This window comes from Aplidium turbinatum, chromosome 2, assembly GCF_918807975.1.
Source record: "Aplidium turbinatum chromosome 2, kaAplTurb1.1, whole genome shotgun sequence".
Taxonomy (NCBI): Eukaryota; Metazoa; Chordata; class Ascidiacea; order Aplousobranchia; family Polyclinidae; genus Aplidium; species Aplidium turbinatum.
This window is the reverse complement of record NC_137473.1, coordinates 48,158,161-48,178,027: the sequence shown is the minus strand read 5'-3', so window position 1 is coordinate 48,178,027 and position 19,867 is coordinate 48,158,161. Positions and strand designations below refer to the sequence as shown.

The 19,867-nt window shown below is 36.7% G+C and overlaps 2 protein-coding genes across 6 annotated transcripts in view; both read right to left on the bottom strand.

The window, feature by feature from the left end:
- LOC145764694 (uncharacterized) overlaps positions 1 to 1,238 on the bottom strand; it is a 29,419-nt gene extending 28,181 nt beyond the window's left edge. For all 3 annotated transcript variants that reach the window (XM_082576344.1, XM_082576345.1, XM_082576346.1), the window contains exon 1: positions 1,156 to 1,238. In XM_082576344.1, the coding sequence (XP_082432470.1) occupies positions 1,156 to 1,159 (4 nt within the window). In that variant the 5' untranslated portion in view covers positions 1,160 to 1,238. The remainder of the gene's footprint in view (positions 1 to 1,155) is intronic.
- A 6,379-nt stretch (positions 1,239 to 7,617) lies between these two features.
- On the bottom strand, positions 7,618 to 18,614 carry LOC145764493 (Golgi reassembly-stacking protein 2-like). Of its 3 annotated transcripts, XM_082576109.1 has the most exons (12): positions 18,553 to 18,614; positions 17,576 to 17,628; positions 14,291 to 14,371; positions 13,932 to 14,021; positions 13,018 to 13,131; positions 12,662 to 12,748; positions 12,112 to 12,242; positions 10,936 to 11,092; positions 10,338 to 10,551; positions 10,116 to 10,202; positions 9,771 to 9,929; positions 7,618 to 9,300 (listed from the first exon to the last, which is right to left on the bottom strand). In XM_082576109.1, exons 3-12 carry the CDS (start codon positions 14,309 to 14,311, stop codon positions 9,194 to 9,196), a joined length of 1,167 nt encoding a protein of 388 aa, XP_082432235.1. In that variant the 5' UTR covers positions 14,312 to 14,371; positions 17,576 to 17,628; positions 18,553 to 18,614; the 3' UTR covers positions 7,618 to 9,193. The 3 variants fall into 3 exon arrangements, with proteins under 3 accessions (XP_082432235.1, XP_082432233.1, XP_082432234.1); XM_082576107.1 differs by lacking the exon at positions 18,553 to 18,614 and having other exon boundaries at positions 17,576 to 17,712; XM_082576108.1 differs by lacking the exon at positions 18,553 to 18,614 and having other exon boundaries at positions 12,112 to 12,239; positions 17,576 to 17,712.
- Between the last annotated feature and the right edge of the window lie 1,253 nt (positions 18,615 to 19,867).

Here is a 19,867-nt window from a genome sequence, read left to right as displayed (position 1 = left end):
TGCACGTTATTCATTACTCTACCCAAAAAATAATGTGTAAACTCACGCTACAAATTACACTCATAAGTGACCTCAACACTTCAACGTATATGAGCAGTTCTAAAATTTACATAGTTTTAATTTTCGGATTTGCTCAGGGTGAATCATTTTACAAAGTGAATCCCAAATTTTGAAACCGTGCCAACATAACAGAGATATCACTCCTAAAGCATAAGAAGAATCGACAGCCCCCCTCCCCCCAAACTGAGCAAGACTCCAGGAGCCCAACCTTCTAAGGGTTAAAAGTCATGTCGACTTATTCTTGATGCCCCCCTTATCGAAAACTGTTCTTTGTTGTACCGCTTTGAAGGTGGATTACGACTATGAACAAAAGAATAAATTTTAAACTTCAATTTTTATTGAAAATACATGACGTCATGTCTTCCAACCTTATCACATTTTTTCATTACGTAATATTTACCACCACCAAACCACTTTTGACGATCGAATTTGTTAATTTATTATTCGGTAAAATGTTTAGATGATGTCACGTCATTACGCCGATTTAGGATATCATTTCATTCATGACGTCGTATGGATGAAAAACTTTTACAAGTTTTATACTCTGCTGAGATTAAAGAAGAAACATAAATGATAAATATTGGAGAAATTGAGTCTCCTTTACAACTTAAGAATCGAACAACTCAAAACTGCTGAAACAAAACGTTTTGTTTAAGTGAAAGAATCACCGCAAGCAACCAATGCCAAAATGCGCGCAGAAGAAGTCATGGGAGTGTTTTTTTTTTTTTTGGGAGTGAGGTATCAAAAATTTAAATGGGAGTGTGAGTGTAAAAAAAAAAAATGGGAGTGTAAGGTATCAAAAATTTAACAGGTTGTTATTTTTATACATCAATGTGACGTTAGTTAAAACTTTAAAAAGTCTATATCTTTGCTTCAGTAGAAAATCTTTTTATCTACTGTACAATTTAGTCATCAAGGTTTTTCATACTTTTTTTTAAAGAGAGTGTTTTTTTTAAAGAGAGCTGCCCCGCCTGCCCCTTCCCCCCCCCTGCCGGCGCCACTGCTCAGAACTGATCAGTTTTTAATTAAAACTAGAAAGCAGGCAAAGCAGTATTCCATAGATGAAGTGAAACAACTTTTTGCTGAAATTCTTACCCATTCATTTCATATAAGTTCTTCTTTCACAACACTTGTTATTGAAAGCTATGGTATCACAGTATTATACTTCCATAAAAATATAGGCGTACACTTGAATGTAAAGCTCTATGCAAGTTCTATTTTAATATACCAATTCTAAATGCAACTGTTGAAAAAAATGTAAAAATCAATTCAGTTCAAAACACTAAAATTGCAAAAAAAGCAGGTAGACTGTTGATCATTTGATTTTAGGCTGCTCATGGACTGCACCGCCCTGGTGATTTTAACAGTTTACCAATGCAGCAATTTATTTAAAAACAGGCTAAAAGACAATGAGCTCCAAGTGCAAAAATGCTACATGAAGCTATTAGTACATTAGTCTCTATTAGTAAAGATTATTACTTCAATTTTGATAAAAAATGATGAAAGTGTTTACAGCTGCCTAATCTTAGACAAAACTTAAGAAAACTTGAGAAGCTGCTATTAGCAATAGTGCCAAACATACATGACTGTTGATAACTTTGTGCCATGACAGCCATCAAGGCTAAGCAACAGAGCTAGCATGCATAGTGTTATTGTAGGCTAATGAAAAGAGTAGTTTGATTTATGGTAGCAGTCAGACCTCATCAGAGGCAACAATAACGTTAAACGACGATTCGCATTTTCCAAAAAAAAAACATATTTCCGTACTAATGCATCAAATATAACTATGTTACACATGACTTGATGTTCACAAACAGAGAGAGAGAGAGAGAGAGAGAAAACCTTTTATTTTGTCTGTTGCGACAATAGTACGGTACAATTATACACAATACGAATCAAATAGTACCATAGCTATCTAAATACCACAACAGCCAGGAAGCAGCGAAAGACTATATCAGTCATCACTAGATTATTTGGGCGAATTGTGAATAATTCTAAATGCGTTATTGGAGGCATTGAGGCACAATACGAATGGAAGAGAACATTTTTTTAGCTTCACTGAAGCACTTACAAAATTTTGATTTTATTTGTTGGCAGAACAATAGATTGATCGGCTGATCGCACCTGTCGATTTATATCCTTTATATCACTCCTACATATATATACACCCAGATATTTGACGCTATCTACAAATTTGATCTGGCTTCCATTTAACCGTACAATTGGATTCAAATCTAACTTTAGATGATTGGTTGGAAAATGCATAGCAAACGACTTTTTAGAGTTAAAATGATGTCATTACTAAGTGCATTAGGCCTATAATCTTTACACACACGGTCACATGCAAGATAATTAATAATAGTATGACTATGGTTTTATATATTGTCACTCTATAACAGCTAAGGTTTTTTAGCAACAGGGCTTATTTTTTAAAATTTCATATCAGGTTTATATAATATGATGTTACCACATTATTCTCACTGCATTTTGCAAGAAAGAACACAATCGATACCGTTTTGAAGTCTTCAGTTTGACCCAATCTGGATCTTAAATCTACCTGAGCCGAAGGCGATAACCACTCGGCCACTGAGCTGCTAACTTACTTCTGAACTAGCCAAAAGCCAACACAACTTTTCCGAAAATTCGAGAGCTAGCCTAAAATCACAAACAAGACACCCTAAACTAGCATCCTGAACTCTTCACAAATAATTCATCAGCCTTGACTGCCCTGAGGCTGTTTATTAAGTGTAATGATGCGTGAAGTTTTTTCCATTGATTATTTTGAGCCAGGTGGAGTGGGGCTATCATCATCATCATTTTATTTTTCGTCATTAACGCGTCCGGGACAAAAAAAATACTACTAACTACCAGTGATGTACGCGCATGCAAAAAATATTGACGCCGTCAGCGTAAACGCAAACGTTCGAAAAACCATACGCCGTATGCGTCAACTTGACTTGTAAAAATAGTTGGCGGCGTCAGCGCATACAGTCAGTCAGTCAGTTTATTTATTTGTCACAAACACAAACATGAAAAGAATACAAAATATGCAATAATCTGCTGTGTGTCATATGACGAGGAGACTGCGAAAAGACCAAGCGGTCATCTAGTCAGCAGCCACCTCAAGCTAGGTGATGTAGGTCTAAATAACATACGCAAACAATCATACAAAAAAATCAAGCATTTGCTGATATAGATACACATGTTTTTATTAGGCAAAAAAAAAGAAAACTAAAAAACTAAGCAGGTTTACTACCGTGCTAGGCTACTGCATGAATTAATTGTGGAGTTTAAGAGATATCAATTGACAATTTTAATCAGTAAAAAATCAATAGTAACGTATACCAAAGAGGTGAGCATTGAGCAAATAGAATAATGTAATTATATATAGACAAAACAGTTATTATTTATACAGTGTCGTTTAAATCAAGAAGGTAGCGTTTAAATTTTCTTTAAGAAGTCGGAGAAAGACCTTTGAGACCTGGAACCTCATGCCATACTTTAGGACCCCTGATTAACATCTGCTTTTTACCCAATTCAGTACGCACCCTTGATACAAAATAGTTACTACTGGATGATTGGCGAGTATTGTGTGAGTGGAATTCCGATAGTCTGCAGAAGATATCACATTCTGTTTCTGGTAATAAATTTAAATGGACTCTGTGCATGTTTTTTGCTATCTCTAGTTTGCAGTGATGTACGCGCATGCAAAAAATATTGACGCCGTCAGCGTTAACGCAAACGTTCGAAAAACCATACGCCGTATGTGTCAACGCAACTTGTAAAAAAGTTGGCGGCGTCAGCGTCAGCGCATGCACTAGCGTAAACTCATTTTGTTTGCTAGGTGCCAAACATTCACACGGTATAAACCACTCGAAACAAACAAGTTTATTTTGACTTTTCACAAAGAAACACAAGCATCTGCAAGTGTTCATCTGACATTTTGTTGCATTTTGGTTCCAGTATGTCTTTGCCCATTGAAAACATTCTTTCAACTGCAGCGCTGGAAGGTATTAGCATGTTGTAGCGAAAAAAATACATTAAAAAGTATGCGTTGACGCTATGCGCTAAAAAACTGCGAAAACTTTACGGCGTAACCTCAAGCGCAAACTATCCAAAAAAATGTGGCCGCAAGTGTTAGCGTAAACAAAAAGTCTATGCCGCAAGTTTGCGGCGTAGAATTTGCGGCGTATACGTACATCTCTGCTAGTTTGTAAATTTCTTGTATATTTAACAGCTGTAGTTTATGAAAAAGTTGCAATGTGTGAGCTGTATAGTTGCTGAATGTCATGATTCTAACAACTCTTTTATGTAGCTTAAATAAGTGATCCAGTGCACTGTCACAGGCTCCACCCCAGCTGGATATGCAGTATTGAAGATGAGAATATATAAGACTGTAATACACAGTTTTCAGAGTGTTAGTATCCACATAATTTCTGAGTTGAAGAATGGCCCAGGAGCCTCTAGCAAGTTTTTTACAAACATTTTGAATGTGACATTTCCAGTTGAGGGAGTCATCAATTAATACACCAAGATATTTAATACACTTTTTTCTTTGCAATTCATTTCCGTTTATCGTAACGTGCATCTTTACATTAAGTTTTGTCAGGGTTGGAAGTCGTTAGTCAAAAAGCAATGACTATTTCACTATTCGATGGCGCCCAAAAAAGCAATGACTTTCCGCTATCGATACTTAAAAAAAAGCAATGAATAACGATTACTAAAAATAATTTAAAAAAAATAACAAGCAACCCACAAACTTAAAAAAATACGCAAACTTGAAAAAAAAAACAAGCTCAAACTTGCCGGAAGACCGCAAGGTTGGCAACACTGTTAACGACTCTCACTGGCATGGTTTTTCTGAACTGTATTGCCGCAAAATTTTTCTTAATCCGTTAAACTTCGAAAAACGGAAGGGGACTAGATCGGATTGTAATCCGAAAACTAAATCTCGTAAATTCGTTTTGACGAAGAAGTAAGTGAACAACAAAAAATGATTCAGCAGTTCTCCTAAATATCGATTAGTGAAAAACGAATAATGATTTCGTTGCTTGCATAAAAAAGCAGTGAATAACGGGCATTCGATATTTATTTTTGAAAGGAATGGGTATAAGCATTCGATATTCAGAAAGCAACGAATAACGCTATCGAATAGTGACAACTAGTCGTTACTTCCAACCCTGGCTTTTGTTTAGTTAGTATCATGTACTCAGTTTTGTTGTAGCCATACACTAGCCTAAACTCATTTTGTTTGCTAGGTGCCAAACATTCACACGGTATAAACCACTCGAAACAAACAAGTTTTATTTTGAATTTCTACGAAGAAACACAAGCATCTGAAAGTGTTCATCTGACATTTTGCTGCATTTTGGTTCCAATATGTCTTTGCCGATTGAAAACATTCTTTCAACTGCAGCGCTGGAAGGTATTGGCGTGTTGTAGCAAAAAAAATACATTAAAAAGTATGCGTTGACGCTATGCGCTAAAAAACTGCGAAAACTTTACGGCGTAGCCTCAAGCGCAAACTATCCAAAAAATGTGGCCGCAAGCGTTAGCGTAAACAAAAAGTCTACGCCGCAGGTCTGCGGCGTAGAATTTGCGGCGTGTACGCACATCTCTGCTAACTACAATAGTCGATATAGACCAGCTACCAGCACGTTAATGAACGGAAAAAGGTGGCAAAACCTTGAAAGGTTTAAAACATACCTAAATAGAAAATCATGTTGGCTAGTAAGCTATGTCTGTAGTTAAAGTGCCTCTGACAAGAAAATGAATTCGCTAAATTTACCTAAGATACCAAAGAGATGACACTAACAAACTTCCCTGACCAGCAAGTCGTAAAAAACATCAACAGGCTACTAAGTTACACGCTTGCAAACTTTCGTTCACTTTCGGCGAATCTGGCAATCATTCAATTGCGAAAATAAAAACGGCAACCTCGCTGTGACGTCACCATGGGTGGGAAGGATGCATTCTTTCTCTGTGGTGAGTTGATAAGGTATGGTACGACTGCTCCAAAACGGCAATGTGTGGGGCTCTATTGGTCTAAAGCATGTGCAAAATGAGAACTACCGAAATGAAAAAGTCAACTTATTATTACTATCAGGTTTAGATCAAATAGATTGAGTTTATTTTTATCAAACAGCATCTCAATTCAATTGAAATTGCAGTTTTTCTAAACTCTTGTAGGGCTACAATTTGGATAATTTTTTATTTGTCTTAATCTGGCTATAGCCATTTGCAGTGTAACAGCAGTATCTCACAGACAGTACCCTTAATTTATGGTTGAGGTAATGCCTGGAAATTGCTGTTTATGTGACAGAGTCAGTGACAAAGACGTGTGCTATCTTTTCATGCTTTCAAACAAAACAAGGTGCTGAGAAGAAAATAGTCAAAGTTTTCTTCAAGTGTTCGAAAGTGGGATGGACCATACAAAACTAGTCGTATATGTTCTCTTCATTTGAATGGAGATGATTTTGTTAACACCACCAACCCGATTTGGATCTTCTCAGCAATGAGTGGCGTGCTGGGAACTGTAGGTGGTGCGTTTGCCACAAGTGCGAGTCTATGTCCCAGCCCAATGATTGTCTATGTTGCCATGAAGTGCCACAGACGAAAGCACTTTTGAAGAAAGACGCATCTAGCTGTGTTACCAATTTGACCGATTTTGAGGCACACTTACATCCTGCAGTTCTGAGGACTTTTTTTTATGAGGAGCAGGAAGAACTGGAGAAAAAGCAATAAACCGAAAGGAGAAAACGGAGACCTATCGAAAGAGTAAGGATGCTACATTAGGCTAAAAATACTCTAAACGCTAAAGAATGCACACTAAACAAAGTGATTTTATTTCCTTGCAGGCAGTATCGGTAATTAGTCGCTTACAGGCATGTATTGGAGTGGATACTACAAGGTGGTGCTCTCGGAAGCAACATTCGGATTGTGCTGCCGTCATGCATTGTTTGGCGAATCCGAAACAACTTTAAAGTCCAGATGGCCGTTGCACCGGATTTCAATGGCCAACTGAAGGCACATTATGAGAGAGAGAACTTTTATTTACTGTATTTATGAATAGTGATGAATGATGATGAATTAAATATGAATGATGATTCGTACGATTTCTTCATTTTTCACTTCAAGTATATTTTAGGTTTTGTAGGAACGTATCCAGTACAGTTTTATTAAACTGCAAAAAACAAAAACAAAAATAATAATTTATTGCGTCACATTAACGGAACAATAGATAAGAAATTTCTCGCAATGAGCCACGTTACGTTTTAGCATAAAATGGCAAAACTGTCGGGAAAATCCGGATAAAGCGATAGAGAAAGCGCAACTTTTGTCCGGAATAGGCGAAGATCCGGATAAAATAATCCGGATAATCCGAAGCTGTTTCTCAAGAAAAAGATTACAAATCATTTGTACTTCCAGGTTTATCCGGATTAGGCGAAGACCCGGATTAACCGAATCCGGATTAACCGAGTTCTACTGTAGTTATTATTTTCAGACTGTTTACTTCTTTCAATTTTGATAACACTCCAATAAATCCATTGGTTATGACTCTGTAAACGTCCAACTGGTTTATTTGACATCATCTTATGATTGCAAAACAAAGTTGTCAAAATAAGACAGCACCGGTGAAAACAGAAATCACAAAATTGGAATCAAGTTTTGACTTACTGGAAAAACTACTAACATGGGCAAAAAATAACTAAAGTCTTCACTGAATAATATCAACACATAAAGTCACACGTCGAAAATACGAAAAGTTTGCACAACCTTGAGCTTGATCTGTGAAAAAAATTCCTCGTCACCAAACATATATTTTAGTCATGCAGGTACAATGGTACATAGTCAATTACGTAATCTCCAAGTCACGTCACGCAGCTAATCAAGATCAGTTTTCTAAAATCGACAAAATGTAACTATGACATTATGACAATCGTCAACAGAAAGTGGGACTTAGTGTTTCTGTTTCAAAAACAAGCTCCGTCCTAGTAACATTACACCAGAACAGATACTTACCTGAACAGATTGATAGACTTACTAGATAACTAGAAGTTTAAAAAATACAATATTAAATGACTTATTAATTATTATTTATGAGACATTAATCGATCAAACCGGAGTGTTTCTGCTTCCTTGAAAGTTCTTCATCAAAACGGAAAAAAAATTCATAAATTCCTCTCAAAAGACCGAAATAACGCAGTCGTATTTTTGTCGCATCCAGGCTTTAGGATATAGACGGACGGAAAGGCAAGAAAGCCAATCTTTATGTCCACCTCCGTGTATGCCATTCAGGGGAATGTCGGAAACACAGCAGCATGCTCTTGAGCGGTGTCGAACCAACGCCCCTTCGAGCGTCGTGACACGATTCACCACTCGCTAGGCAGCCGAGTAATAACGCAGTGACGTTGGTTGGAACTTCATCGACAAGGAAGGGGTATGCACATTGCTTTGAAAAAAAAAGGATCTATGTCTCTTGGTGTCACAGTTATGAAAACTGTATACCGATGCAGGGATAAATTTTGCATATAATCTCTATCTTTTATATAGCAGTTAAGCGTCGGTGGTTTTACAGTTGGACACTTTATATTAAATGTAAAACTTAACGAAAAACCATTCTCAAAATATACAATAAACTTTCTATCTTGTACATTTTGATGCTATATGATGGAAATTTGTACAGGTTATCTTACAGTTTGCATTGCTCAACGTTGAAAAGACACATTTTGAAACTGAATCTTAGTTGTTATTCTTTTAGAGATCCAGCAGCTCAGAAAAAGAATAATTAAAAAATTTATCTACGTCTATTACATTACATTTACAATATTTTTGAAGCGTAAAAATAAATGTGGGTATGATGATATTTCAAGCAAGAAAGCAATTTCCCGCAAGTTTTTTTTTTACAAACCTTTAATATCAACGTTAAGATGATCATAAACTATCTTAGATCTCAATAGATTTGAAATTGTTTCAAAAGCTTTTTAAATTACATTATCACTACCGTCAATCATGTCACTGTGCAGCGGTTCCAAACAAAAATCAACAATAATATAATAAGTCCTTGCATGCATCTTCCCAAGACAAGAAAACCATACGTTAAATACCAGTTGGAGATTGAATATGAGCTTTTCTAATTGGTGCTAGTAGTCTGGGCAGACATTGAGCCTTTAGCCGGCAACGCAGATACTAGAGCAGCAGCATTTTCAGTTGAGCCTGATGAGATCTGAGGGATTGCTCCTGCAAGGACAAAACAAGAATGAAAGAAACACTACGAAATCATGTGAACAGTCATTTGGATGATATTGTCATTATTCATTAGCTGTACTCAGGGGTGGCTCGTCCTAATAGGCTAAAAAGGCTGCTGCATGAAAGAAATACCTTGAAATTATGCCCTACATACAAGACACATCTACTATATCCAAAGTATACGCGTTGGTTTCTTCATTTCCATGCCCTTCATACGTAAATTTAACGACATAAGTTTGAAACAAAACATTCTGAGCCGGTCTGAGCATTAGCATAAAAAAATTAAAAAACAAATGACCGGAACGTTGACAACGACGAAAGTTTAAATAGAAAAATATTAATTGGCCGGATTTGCTTCGTAGTGAACAGCAAGCCTTTGAGAATTGGTCTCTCACAACAAATTTTGTTGAAAAGTAACACGCTTTATAGTCCATATCAATCACATATTTCGAATATCAAACCTGTGAGAAGGTTGGCAGGCAAGTTTGTGTTAGCCGTGGATGGTACGATAGGTGGGAGGCTGGCAGCAAGGCTGTCCAGCGAGGGTAGCGGGGGAATTCCTTCTGGTAGAGACAAAGGAGGCAGATTCAGCCCCTGCAGGGATGGCAACGGGGCGATGCCTGTCGTTTAAAGAGATACTTTTTCAAAAGTTACCACATTTCACACCTTTTTTGATGAAGTGAACATGCAGCAGACTTAAGTGTAAAAACAAGACCAAATCAATTCTACTTTAAGTGATTATCAACATTATAGATTAATGTTAAAGTAGTTGTACATAGTTGTACAATGTACATGCAAATTCCTACCTTGGGGAAGAGTTATCGGGGGAATATTGGTGGGAAGAGTGGCCGGCATTGTGAAATTAACCAGCGGAGGCATTCCAGGAACAGTAACTAAATCAAAGTTAAACAATAATTGTAGTTGGATAAACATTTAATAAAGGGAGAAACATTATGTAACTGAAGCATTTTTAAACACAGAGTTTACAAGTTAAGCTAGCTAGTCCGGTATTTGACGCTATAGCTTACCTGGCATTGTATTTCCTACACTAATCGGAGGGACAGAACTTAACGTGGTCAGAGGAACAGTGTAGGGATTGCTGAGCGTTGTTGGCAGAGTTGGCACAGTGACACCAACGTTGCCAGGCAACAAGTTAGAACTGGTTGCAGCTGGTGGCGCTGCAGTTTGTTGGGCTGGTTGAAGATTTGGTTGCAAAGAAGCTGCAGATGTTTGCAGAGTAACCTGACGACAAATAAAAATACTCAAAGAAAAAAAGCAGAAAGTATCACACTACACTGATGACAACAAGTTTAATGCTGAGCTTTCGCCACACAAGTGTGACTTTGTCAGTAAATATCTTGAATTCAAACAGAAAAAAGGTCAAGCTTGAAAAACAATTACAGACTAAGCGAAGAGGGTGGTTGTTAATTATCATAATTAAACGAATTTTAAGAAACTAGTCCTCAAAACTCAAGATTGCTTTATGAATAAAAGTAATATTAAGCATGCGTTTTATCACAATGTTGAGGTTTTACTTTCCACATTTCTAAAACTATTATAACCTCTACTATTACTATTAGCTAAAAAAGCCGATCACTAACTGTGGCACGATGTAAGAGATCTCACCTCTGCAAAACCATCACTTGGAGCGGGCTTGTTCATACTGATCACAGCATCACCTGCTGATGGGGGCACTTCGTGCTTCACAGACAAGTTTTTACCCTCAGAAAAGGAAACAGTCGGTATCCGATGCAGATACCCATATCCAATTCCACATCCCAGACTTAAAAACACAGTTAGGTTTTATTTAAGAATGAGAACAACTTTGTCGTAAGTACTCTTTATATGAATAAGATTTGATACTTCAGTGACATTGCAATCATCTATCTTCAGATTAGATATGCTTCAACTAAAGTAATCGTTAGTTTCACATGCACCTGTTCACAGAAGTTTACATTTGAAAGCTTATACCTGAACTGAAGCCATTCAGGCTAAAGCAAGAGTAGGGGGGTGCACGAGATCCTGTCGCGGAACAACCAACTGCGACCGACATGTCGCCAGGACATTTCACTACAGGGTACATCTCACCACTATACGACTTGACGCTAATTCCTTACTAATTAATTTTGACCGACAAAACTAGCCTGAGCAACTAACATCAATGTTGATGTACGTTTGATAACATACCATATTTACTCGATTGTAAATCATGCTGAATAAACTTTTTATTTCTCATCATTAGTGCGGTTTACATTTGGAGGAGGCTTTTATTTTTGCTCAATAGGAAATATTTTTTAAACATCAGCAATCAACCGGTATTGGAGTTGGAAGTTTTGATATTACTCTGTTGCTGTTTTCAAAAATACATGAACAGGTGTCCAAGATTCGAGTTAAATAAGCCAAGGGCATGCTATGATAAGAAAGCGTTAATTGGATTAGTAAGGAATTAGCGTCAAGTGGCGAGATGTACTCGGTGGTGAAATGTCCTGGCGACAGGTTTGCCGTGGTCAGTTGTCCACGACAGGATGTCCTGATCCCAGAGTAGGGGTGTCAAAAGAAATAAATGGACTTAAATTAATGTCGAACAAATGAAACCAATCTACTTCACTATCGTTGATCTAAAACTGATGAAATATTTAAAGTTATGCACATTCAACGACAACATGTACTCTTGTTCTGCTGTAGGCTACTACAATCCGCAAAGAAAAATCTCAATAAAATATGTAAAGTAAAATCTGTAAATTCGAAATTATTGACAATGAAATTCTACACCAAAGCAAAAAAGTTTTTAAAAAATCCCACCTCCCTTCGCCGCCCCAAGCACTGTTTGGAGTTATTACAACCTCTCTTGATGCATCAGTGTCGCTGTTGTATACAAATAACTTCAACTGCCTCCCATCATGAGATTCAATAAGTGTGAACAAATCGTCCTGCTGATAAAGAAAATGCATGAAGAAAAACTGTATGAGGTTAGATTTTTCGTCGATTTTTGTTCTGATGACAAATGTCCTCACTATTGCAGTGATACCAGTACCACAGAATTAGATGAAAACCACCAAGTTTATAACTTGTAAAAATATATTACCAACTAGTGTGAATGACAATCCTGCTGGCTGTCTACTACATACATAACTAGCACTTATCCCAGCTTGTAAATCAGTCTCCTTTAAAATTTATCAAACATGTGCAATTGTGCAGTTGTGCACTGTGCAGATGTACAAGAGGACTGATTGCGGGCTGTGGTACACACACACTATACAGTCAAGTGGAAAACCTTTGACTTCTTGTTGTTACAACTCGGTTAAGATTTTAATGCTATATGTAAATTGACAAAAACAAAAATTAAACTTACTTCACTGAGCAGTGAATCGGCACCTATTATGTAATCGCTAAAAGAACGCAAGCCTGCCAAGTAAGCTGGAGAGTTTGGTTCAACATCCTGAAATGAACAAAAGCAATTAAGATTCTTGTATTGAAGTGCTAAACAAAGTTTATTTACTTCAATTGATACTGTTGGAAGTGTTAATTACACTGCACATAGTATCCACAAACTGCATACAATTTATACAAAATGTATTGTTGCTGATAAATCTGAACATAAAAATTAGTTTAGATGTGTTTTAAGGTAGCCACAAAAATACACTTACTGTATATATATCTAATTTTCATAATTCTACAGCTATATATATGATTAAAACAAACACTTACCAACACATGCCAAACATTTTCATTGGCTCCTTCAAAAGAACAGAATCGAATTGAGACGCCCAAAAGTCCCTGGCCACCCCAGATACTGCTTGGGGTAATGGTTACCTCACGTAGCTGGTCATAACAAAAACAAAATTGACAAACTGAACTATGAAATATGCCATGACAAATATCATTGTAACTGATGCAATAGTAAACATATAATACAAAAATTTGCAGTTGATTTGCTATTTTTTGTATTCATGGCCAATGGCCATGTGATAGTATTCACAGCATAAATATGTGACTACTGTGAAGATATTTACACACTAACTACAAGGCTTTGCAAGGCTACAAGACTTAACCTTGCACAATATATCAAGTTAATTTCTGCCTTTAATAAATGAAAAAAATGCTACCTTAAGCAAACACCATTGAATATTAAGAATATTTACAAGTTGTACTGACCAACCACAATTTATAATAAATAGCCCCGAGCCCCAGACAGCTTATTAAATTTGACTTGACCTGATCTAAATTATTTTGAATTTATAAGTGTCTGTGGCAAAATTTTCTGCCATAAAACTCTGGCTTGATCATATCCAATTATCCATAAAGTTGATTTGTTAAGTAGAACAAATTGAAAGACTGGAAACGGTTTTATATATATATAATATATAAATGTATTACAAGCTAACACCAACCACCTCATAAAATCGATACATATACAGTAGAATTCGCCTTTAGTGACACCTGAAGGGGCCACGGAAAAAGTGTCACCATAACCGAAGTGTCACTATAGCCGAATTCTACTCAACTGTTGCGTATGCAAACAGGACTTTGCAACAAGTGTTACTATAGGCGAAGTGTCACTATAGCCAAAGTCACTATAGGCAAATTCTACTGTACAATAATTAATTCAAGTAAAAAAGTACCTGCAAAGTCTTACTGCTATATATGAACATTTTTATTGGCTTTTCAACATTCGCTCTCAGTAGATCTTTCAAACGATCGTCATCTTTATTCTAAAATAAAATGTTTTGCAACAAGTTTATTGACCAAGGATTTATTGCTCAAATAACAAATTTAAATAACAATGAAATTAATGATGAATCATTCTTCAATTCTACACAATAATAATACATAATTTGGGGCATGTAGGTTTTCAGTCGCTCGAGATTTTATGGGAAATACCGGAGAAACGTTTGCGGCTTAAGTCCTACAAAAGCCCATAATTTGCTGTGACTTTTATATCCATGATTACTAGCAGGATTCCATATTTCAAAAGTTTTACCAATCTAGTGTTGCCAATCATCACAATAAAATCAAAGAAAGGTTCCAAGCCAGCCTTGAATCCAGGAGAGTTTTCTTGGACCTGAAAATTCAAGCACAATAGTTATATACAACTTGCTCTATTCCACTAGCATATTCAGTAAAAGAGTTATATAAATGGATTTTGCTCCTAGTCAATGTGTAAATTAAAGACATATGATAAATAAAAAAACATTTAATACATGTTTAAAAAAGGTACTGTATAGTAGGGTGGTCCTTAAAAATCATTTTTTTGAAATTTACTGCTCCTAACCCTTAAAAAGTTTCGTCCTTACAAAAAATGAGGTCTTGCAAACTTTTTTTAAATTTCAAGATAATTTAGAGGGTGCACAAGACCCCTCAAGTTCTGCATCCTGCTAAATATGCAAAATTTGGATATCTCGAAAACCGCTTGAGCTAGAGATGTGCTTTTGGTGTCTAAAGATGCAGAAGACAAGGTTTTCTATATGCTTTCTGAACATTGAATATGCCTACCGGTATCTTAAGTAGAAAAGCAGTTATTTTGAAAAAACTACTTTTTAGGGGTTTTGCGTATAAGATTCTTAGTTAAACAATAGTGTAGACCAAAAACCACAATTCTACAATTTACCTTTCTAACCTGTTAAATTGTGATGTTACAAGTAAACAAATAACACTGTTTAAAGTGACCAGAAATCCAGCGACCTGCGCAGCAGATACACAATGTTCATAATCTTTAACAACCTGTAAGTACTGTTTTCATGTCCCTAAGTCCAGCTGAGTTCTGAGCTAATGTAAAACTTCATGAAATTCATGTAAAACTTAAAGCTGAGTTCCGAGCTAATGTTCCTGTGGTTGTCAACTGGGATGGAAAGCTTTTCAGAGACTTAACAACCAAACAGCATGTCCACCGCTTGCCGATTATTGTAACTGGTACCGGTAATGAGGTTTCTCAGCTGCTGCAAGTAGCAAAATTGCCAAACGGAACGGGATTAAAACAAGCAAAAGCTGCTGTAGAAGCTCTCAATGAATGGGGCCTAAAAGAACAAGTGATTGCATTATCATTTGACACTACTGCTTCCAACACAGGGCGAAAGCTTGGCTCATGTGTCCTCATTGAACAAGAGTTGCAAAAAGACCTATTATATCTAGCATGCCGCCATCATATTCATGAGCTGCTAGTACAAACAGCTTTTACCACAATCATGGGAAGCACTGCTTCACCAGATGTTCTAGTATTTAAAAGATTTCAAACACGCTGGGAGTTTATGAACAAGACGAGGTTCACCACAATAGCTGAAAACAAAGAAATAGCTGATACAGTCGTCGATGTGGATCTAATAGCTTGGGCTGAAAAAATTTTGAAGGAAAGAAAAGATTTACGTGATGATAACAGAGAATTTATAGAGCTCTCATTAATTTTTATGGGAGCTACTCCTCCGAGGGGTGTTCATTTTATGACTCCTGGCCCAATGCATAAAGAAATGTTGAAGATTTTGTACTCATTAAAAGTTTGGATGTTTTATGACCAGTTTAAACTTACAGAAAGAGAAAGGAGTGGGCTCTTGCAGATGTGTATTTTTGGTACAAAATTGTACCTTAAGGCATGGATAGAATCTCCCGCTGCAGCCCCGAATAACGATCTAAATCTTTTGAAGTCTCTTAAAGCATATTCCAGCATTAACACTGCAGTGTCAAATGCTGTATTATCCACGTTTTCCTCCCACCTGTGGTATTTGTCTGAAGAACTAGCTGCCATTGCCTTTTTTGATCGTTCTGTATCGGCCCAAACCAAAGACTCATGGTTGAAGCAATACAAGAGCGGGAAGAAACTGAGGATGCCCCTTAACAACTGACAATCAATTCTGCAATGACTGATCGACTGGATTGTCTGACCAGGTCACTAAGGGGTCATTGTCACTGATCAAAAAACTGGACATATCAACTGAGTTTATGGAACAGGATCTAGAAACCTAGTCAATCTGTGATGCCTACTGTGAGGCATCAAAGGAAGTAGACACTCTAACTGTCACAGATGACCACAATGAGAGGTGTAGCTCTCATAGAGGAATATAACCGCATCCTCACTCACAATGAAGAACAGGTTCAGTATCTGATGCAGGTGGTTGCAGTTGCAGACCTTCGGAAACGATTTCCAAACTGCAATAAAGCCACTTTAGCTGACAAGCATGTGTTTTGTGTTGGCAAACAATTAACAATGCGGACAGAAAAACTATGTGATTTTTACACCAAAGCCCAATAATTTGTCATAATGCTAAGCTTGTGCTTTGTATAGTTTATTGCTCATTGTTTTCCTATTTTTGATTACAAGAAGTGCTTTTGTAGCCTTTTTCAAAAACAAATTACCGAATCTCAGAAATTAAGCGCATTTTCTCGTAAGGACCACCTTACCCTACCCTGTTATTTGTGTAAGGACCACCCTATTACCCTACAACACATGTTTGCAATGTTCTATTTGTTTACTTGTAACATCACAATTTAACAGGTTAGAAAGGCAAATTGTAGAATTGTGTTTTTCGGTCTGCACTATTGTTTAACTAAGAATCTTATACGCAAAACCCTTAAAAGTAGTTTTTTCAAAATAACTGCTTTTCTACTCAAAATAGGCATATTCAATGTTCAGAAAGCATATAGAAAAACTTGTCTTCTGCATCTTTAGACACCAAAAGCACATCTCTAGCTCAAGCGGTTTTCGAGATATCAAAATTTTGCATTTTTAGCAGGATGCAGAACTTGAGGGGTCTTGTGCACCCTCTAAATTATCTTTAAATTTAAAACAATTTTGCAAGACCTCATTTTTTGTAAGGACGAAACTTTTAAAGGGTTACAAGGAGTAAATTTCAAAAAAATGATTTTTAAGGACCACCCTACTGCAGGCGCGGATTTATGGGGGGGGCCCGGGCCCCCTCCGAACCTTTGTGAAAAATAGTATGTTTCCGCATCAAATGGTTTAATATGCTTTTAAACAGCTGATATTAGTCCCTCGGCATCACAATTGATGAAAATGGTTGTTTTAATGTCTATTTTCTAGCATATCGTATATGTCGTAGTATCATTGTTCATATCTGTTTAGCTTTTACTTTCTTTTTAATTGATTTTCAAACTTTTTGGCCCCCCCCCGAAAAAAACTCTTAGATTCGCGCCTGCCCTACTGTATAGTGTATATAAAATGTTTTGTAAAATTGTTGATGTTTTGTCCCTTTTAATTATATACCACATATTTTAATTATACACAGAAAACTCAAACTTATCTTTACAACGAACATACCCGTAATACATGATATCCTTCTGAACCTCCGCCAGGTATTTCCACACTGTTTCCTGCACCCATTTTAAGCCAGATATTAAATGCACTAAAATAGGTTAAGAACAAAAGTTCTAATTTGCAGTTTTACCGTGTAAGCTGCAAACAAACAGCCAAAAAATAGTAACATATTTTAATATTATTGGAGCTTCATACCATTTGTCTTCATAATAGTTCCATGGGCAACAAGGGTAAATTACTGCGTTGCACAACGAGCCAAAACAACTAGCCTAGTATCCAAACATCACATGCAAAAAATAGCCTGTGCTGACAATGCCCAGAATGATAAATTGTTTCCTTAAGCAGTAGACCTAAATGTTTAATGAAAAGACTTGAAAAGCAAAACCCCAAACAAAAATTTCATGTCATGGTTTCAAATCAGAGAAGGGAAATATGCCTTGGCCCATAACAGAAATATTAACATTGTTCAAAACAGATGATGTATGAGGGAACCCACACTTGCACCAAGCAGCTTTAACTAATAATAATAATAATAATAATAATGTCATGGTTTTATTTATTGTCGCTCTACAACAGCTAAGGTCTTTTAGCGACAGGGCTCATATTTAATTTTATATCTGGTTTTACGATGTTATCACATTATTACCCGATTTATTCTCACTGCGTTACACAAGAAAGAACACAATCGGTACCGTTTTTAAAGTCTTCGGTTTGACCCGACCTGGAATCGATCTCAGATCTACCAGCACCAGAGCCGAAGGCGAAACCACTCGGCCACTGAGCTGGTTGTAGCTTTAACTAACAGTGTATGTGAAGACCAATAGGTAACCTCACCTTCACAATTAAAAACGAGCTGCCCAGGCCAGTTGTTTATGTGTAGCCTAGCCTACTGCATTCTGCTTACCGAAAAAGCATACAATCTACCTATTCAGGGCTAATCATCAACAAGCTTACAACGATAATTAATTTTCAGAAATTACCTTGCAATTTCTAATAAGTGAACTGCAACTTTGACATCTTCTTACTAAAACCTACATATTCCAGTATCCAGGCATCTTTTTATATTGCAACGCTTGGCAGCCTCCACGTCACTTGTCAAATTTGTATTTCTTATTTACACATTTATTGGATCAACACCCAACGCTGAATATATTTATGAGGACCTTGTTCAATCATTTTATTTTTCGTCATTTATCACGTCCGGGGCGAAAAAGAGGGAAAAGAAAGAAAAACCTTGATAGGTTTAAAACGTGCTTGAATAGTAGCCTATCATAAATCATGTAGTAGGCCCTATTATGTCTATAGTTAGCACGGCCGCAAAACTCCAAAAATAAAAAGGAAAAAATAAAACAAAAAGAAGCACACATGTAGGAATAAGTGACAGCCTAATTTATTACAGTTTTTCTCAATTTTTAAATCATTGCAGTTCAGTTTTATTTCCGACCACCAAAGCAAAATACAATATCACTTTGGCTACATTGCAGGGGTCTGAAAAAAAGTAAAAGTGACAAAACGAGAACATAAAACCCTACCGAGAAAAAAATTATTTGCTTAATTCAAGGACTTTGGCACGATTAAAACACTTAGTAGAGTTGAGCGGATCAATCGCTATTGAACATAATCACTGGCAGTGGCAAAAGCTGCGGGTGGAAACATAGGCGTGCCAGGGGGGCGAAAGGGGCCATGGCCCTCCCCCCAAATTTTCAAAGTTTAGATTCCAAAGTTGATCCCTTTGTTGAAAATATAATAAAATTTGTAGAAACTTACATAGTTTTCCATAAGATCTGGCTATTAACACCCCCAAGGACTTGTTTTAGACACACAGAAAGACACCAATAAATTTTGCAAATCGTAAATTGCGCAAAATTTAGGCTACGCGATTTACGTTTCTTTTAACTAATTTGTGGAAGCAATTTCAGAATAGCTTACTCTGTTGGGTTTTTGTGTAGTTATTGAGTTTTTGTGTAGCTGAGTTTTTGGTGTTCTCAAAGTTTAGCCGTAGTTTTTGCCTGTTCGTGTGTAAGAGCTGCCTTCAATAAGTTAATAGCTTTTTATCTGCTAATAAATTTCATACAAATATTACCCTAAAAGTGTTTCCAGAATGCGCTATAATCCATTATTTGAGGGTAATTTTGTAAAAATTTTCCGGGGGGGCATGCCCCCGGACCCCCCTAGAAAACGCGTGCCTTTGGCACGCTCTAATCCCCCATCAGCTTTATTGCTTCTCTTGCTCAACCCACCGGGATACGCCACTGCACATCACATGGCAATGGCTCAAATCAAACACTTTGTCGT

Coding starts and splice junctions, on each gene's coding strand:
- LOC145764493 (XM_082576107.1), bottom strand. CDS start 17,638: ATGGGTGCAGGAAACAGTGTGGAAATACCTGGCGGAGGTTCAGAAGGA. Junction 12,243..12,661: donor CCGATTCACTGCTCAGTGAA/GTAAGTTTAATT, acceptor TTTCTTTATCAG/CAGGACGATTTGTTCACACT. Junction 9,930..10,115: donor CCCGATAACTCTTCCCCAAG/GTAGGAATTTGC, acceptor TTTAAACGACAG/GCATCGCCCCGTTGCCATCC.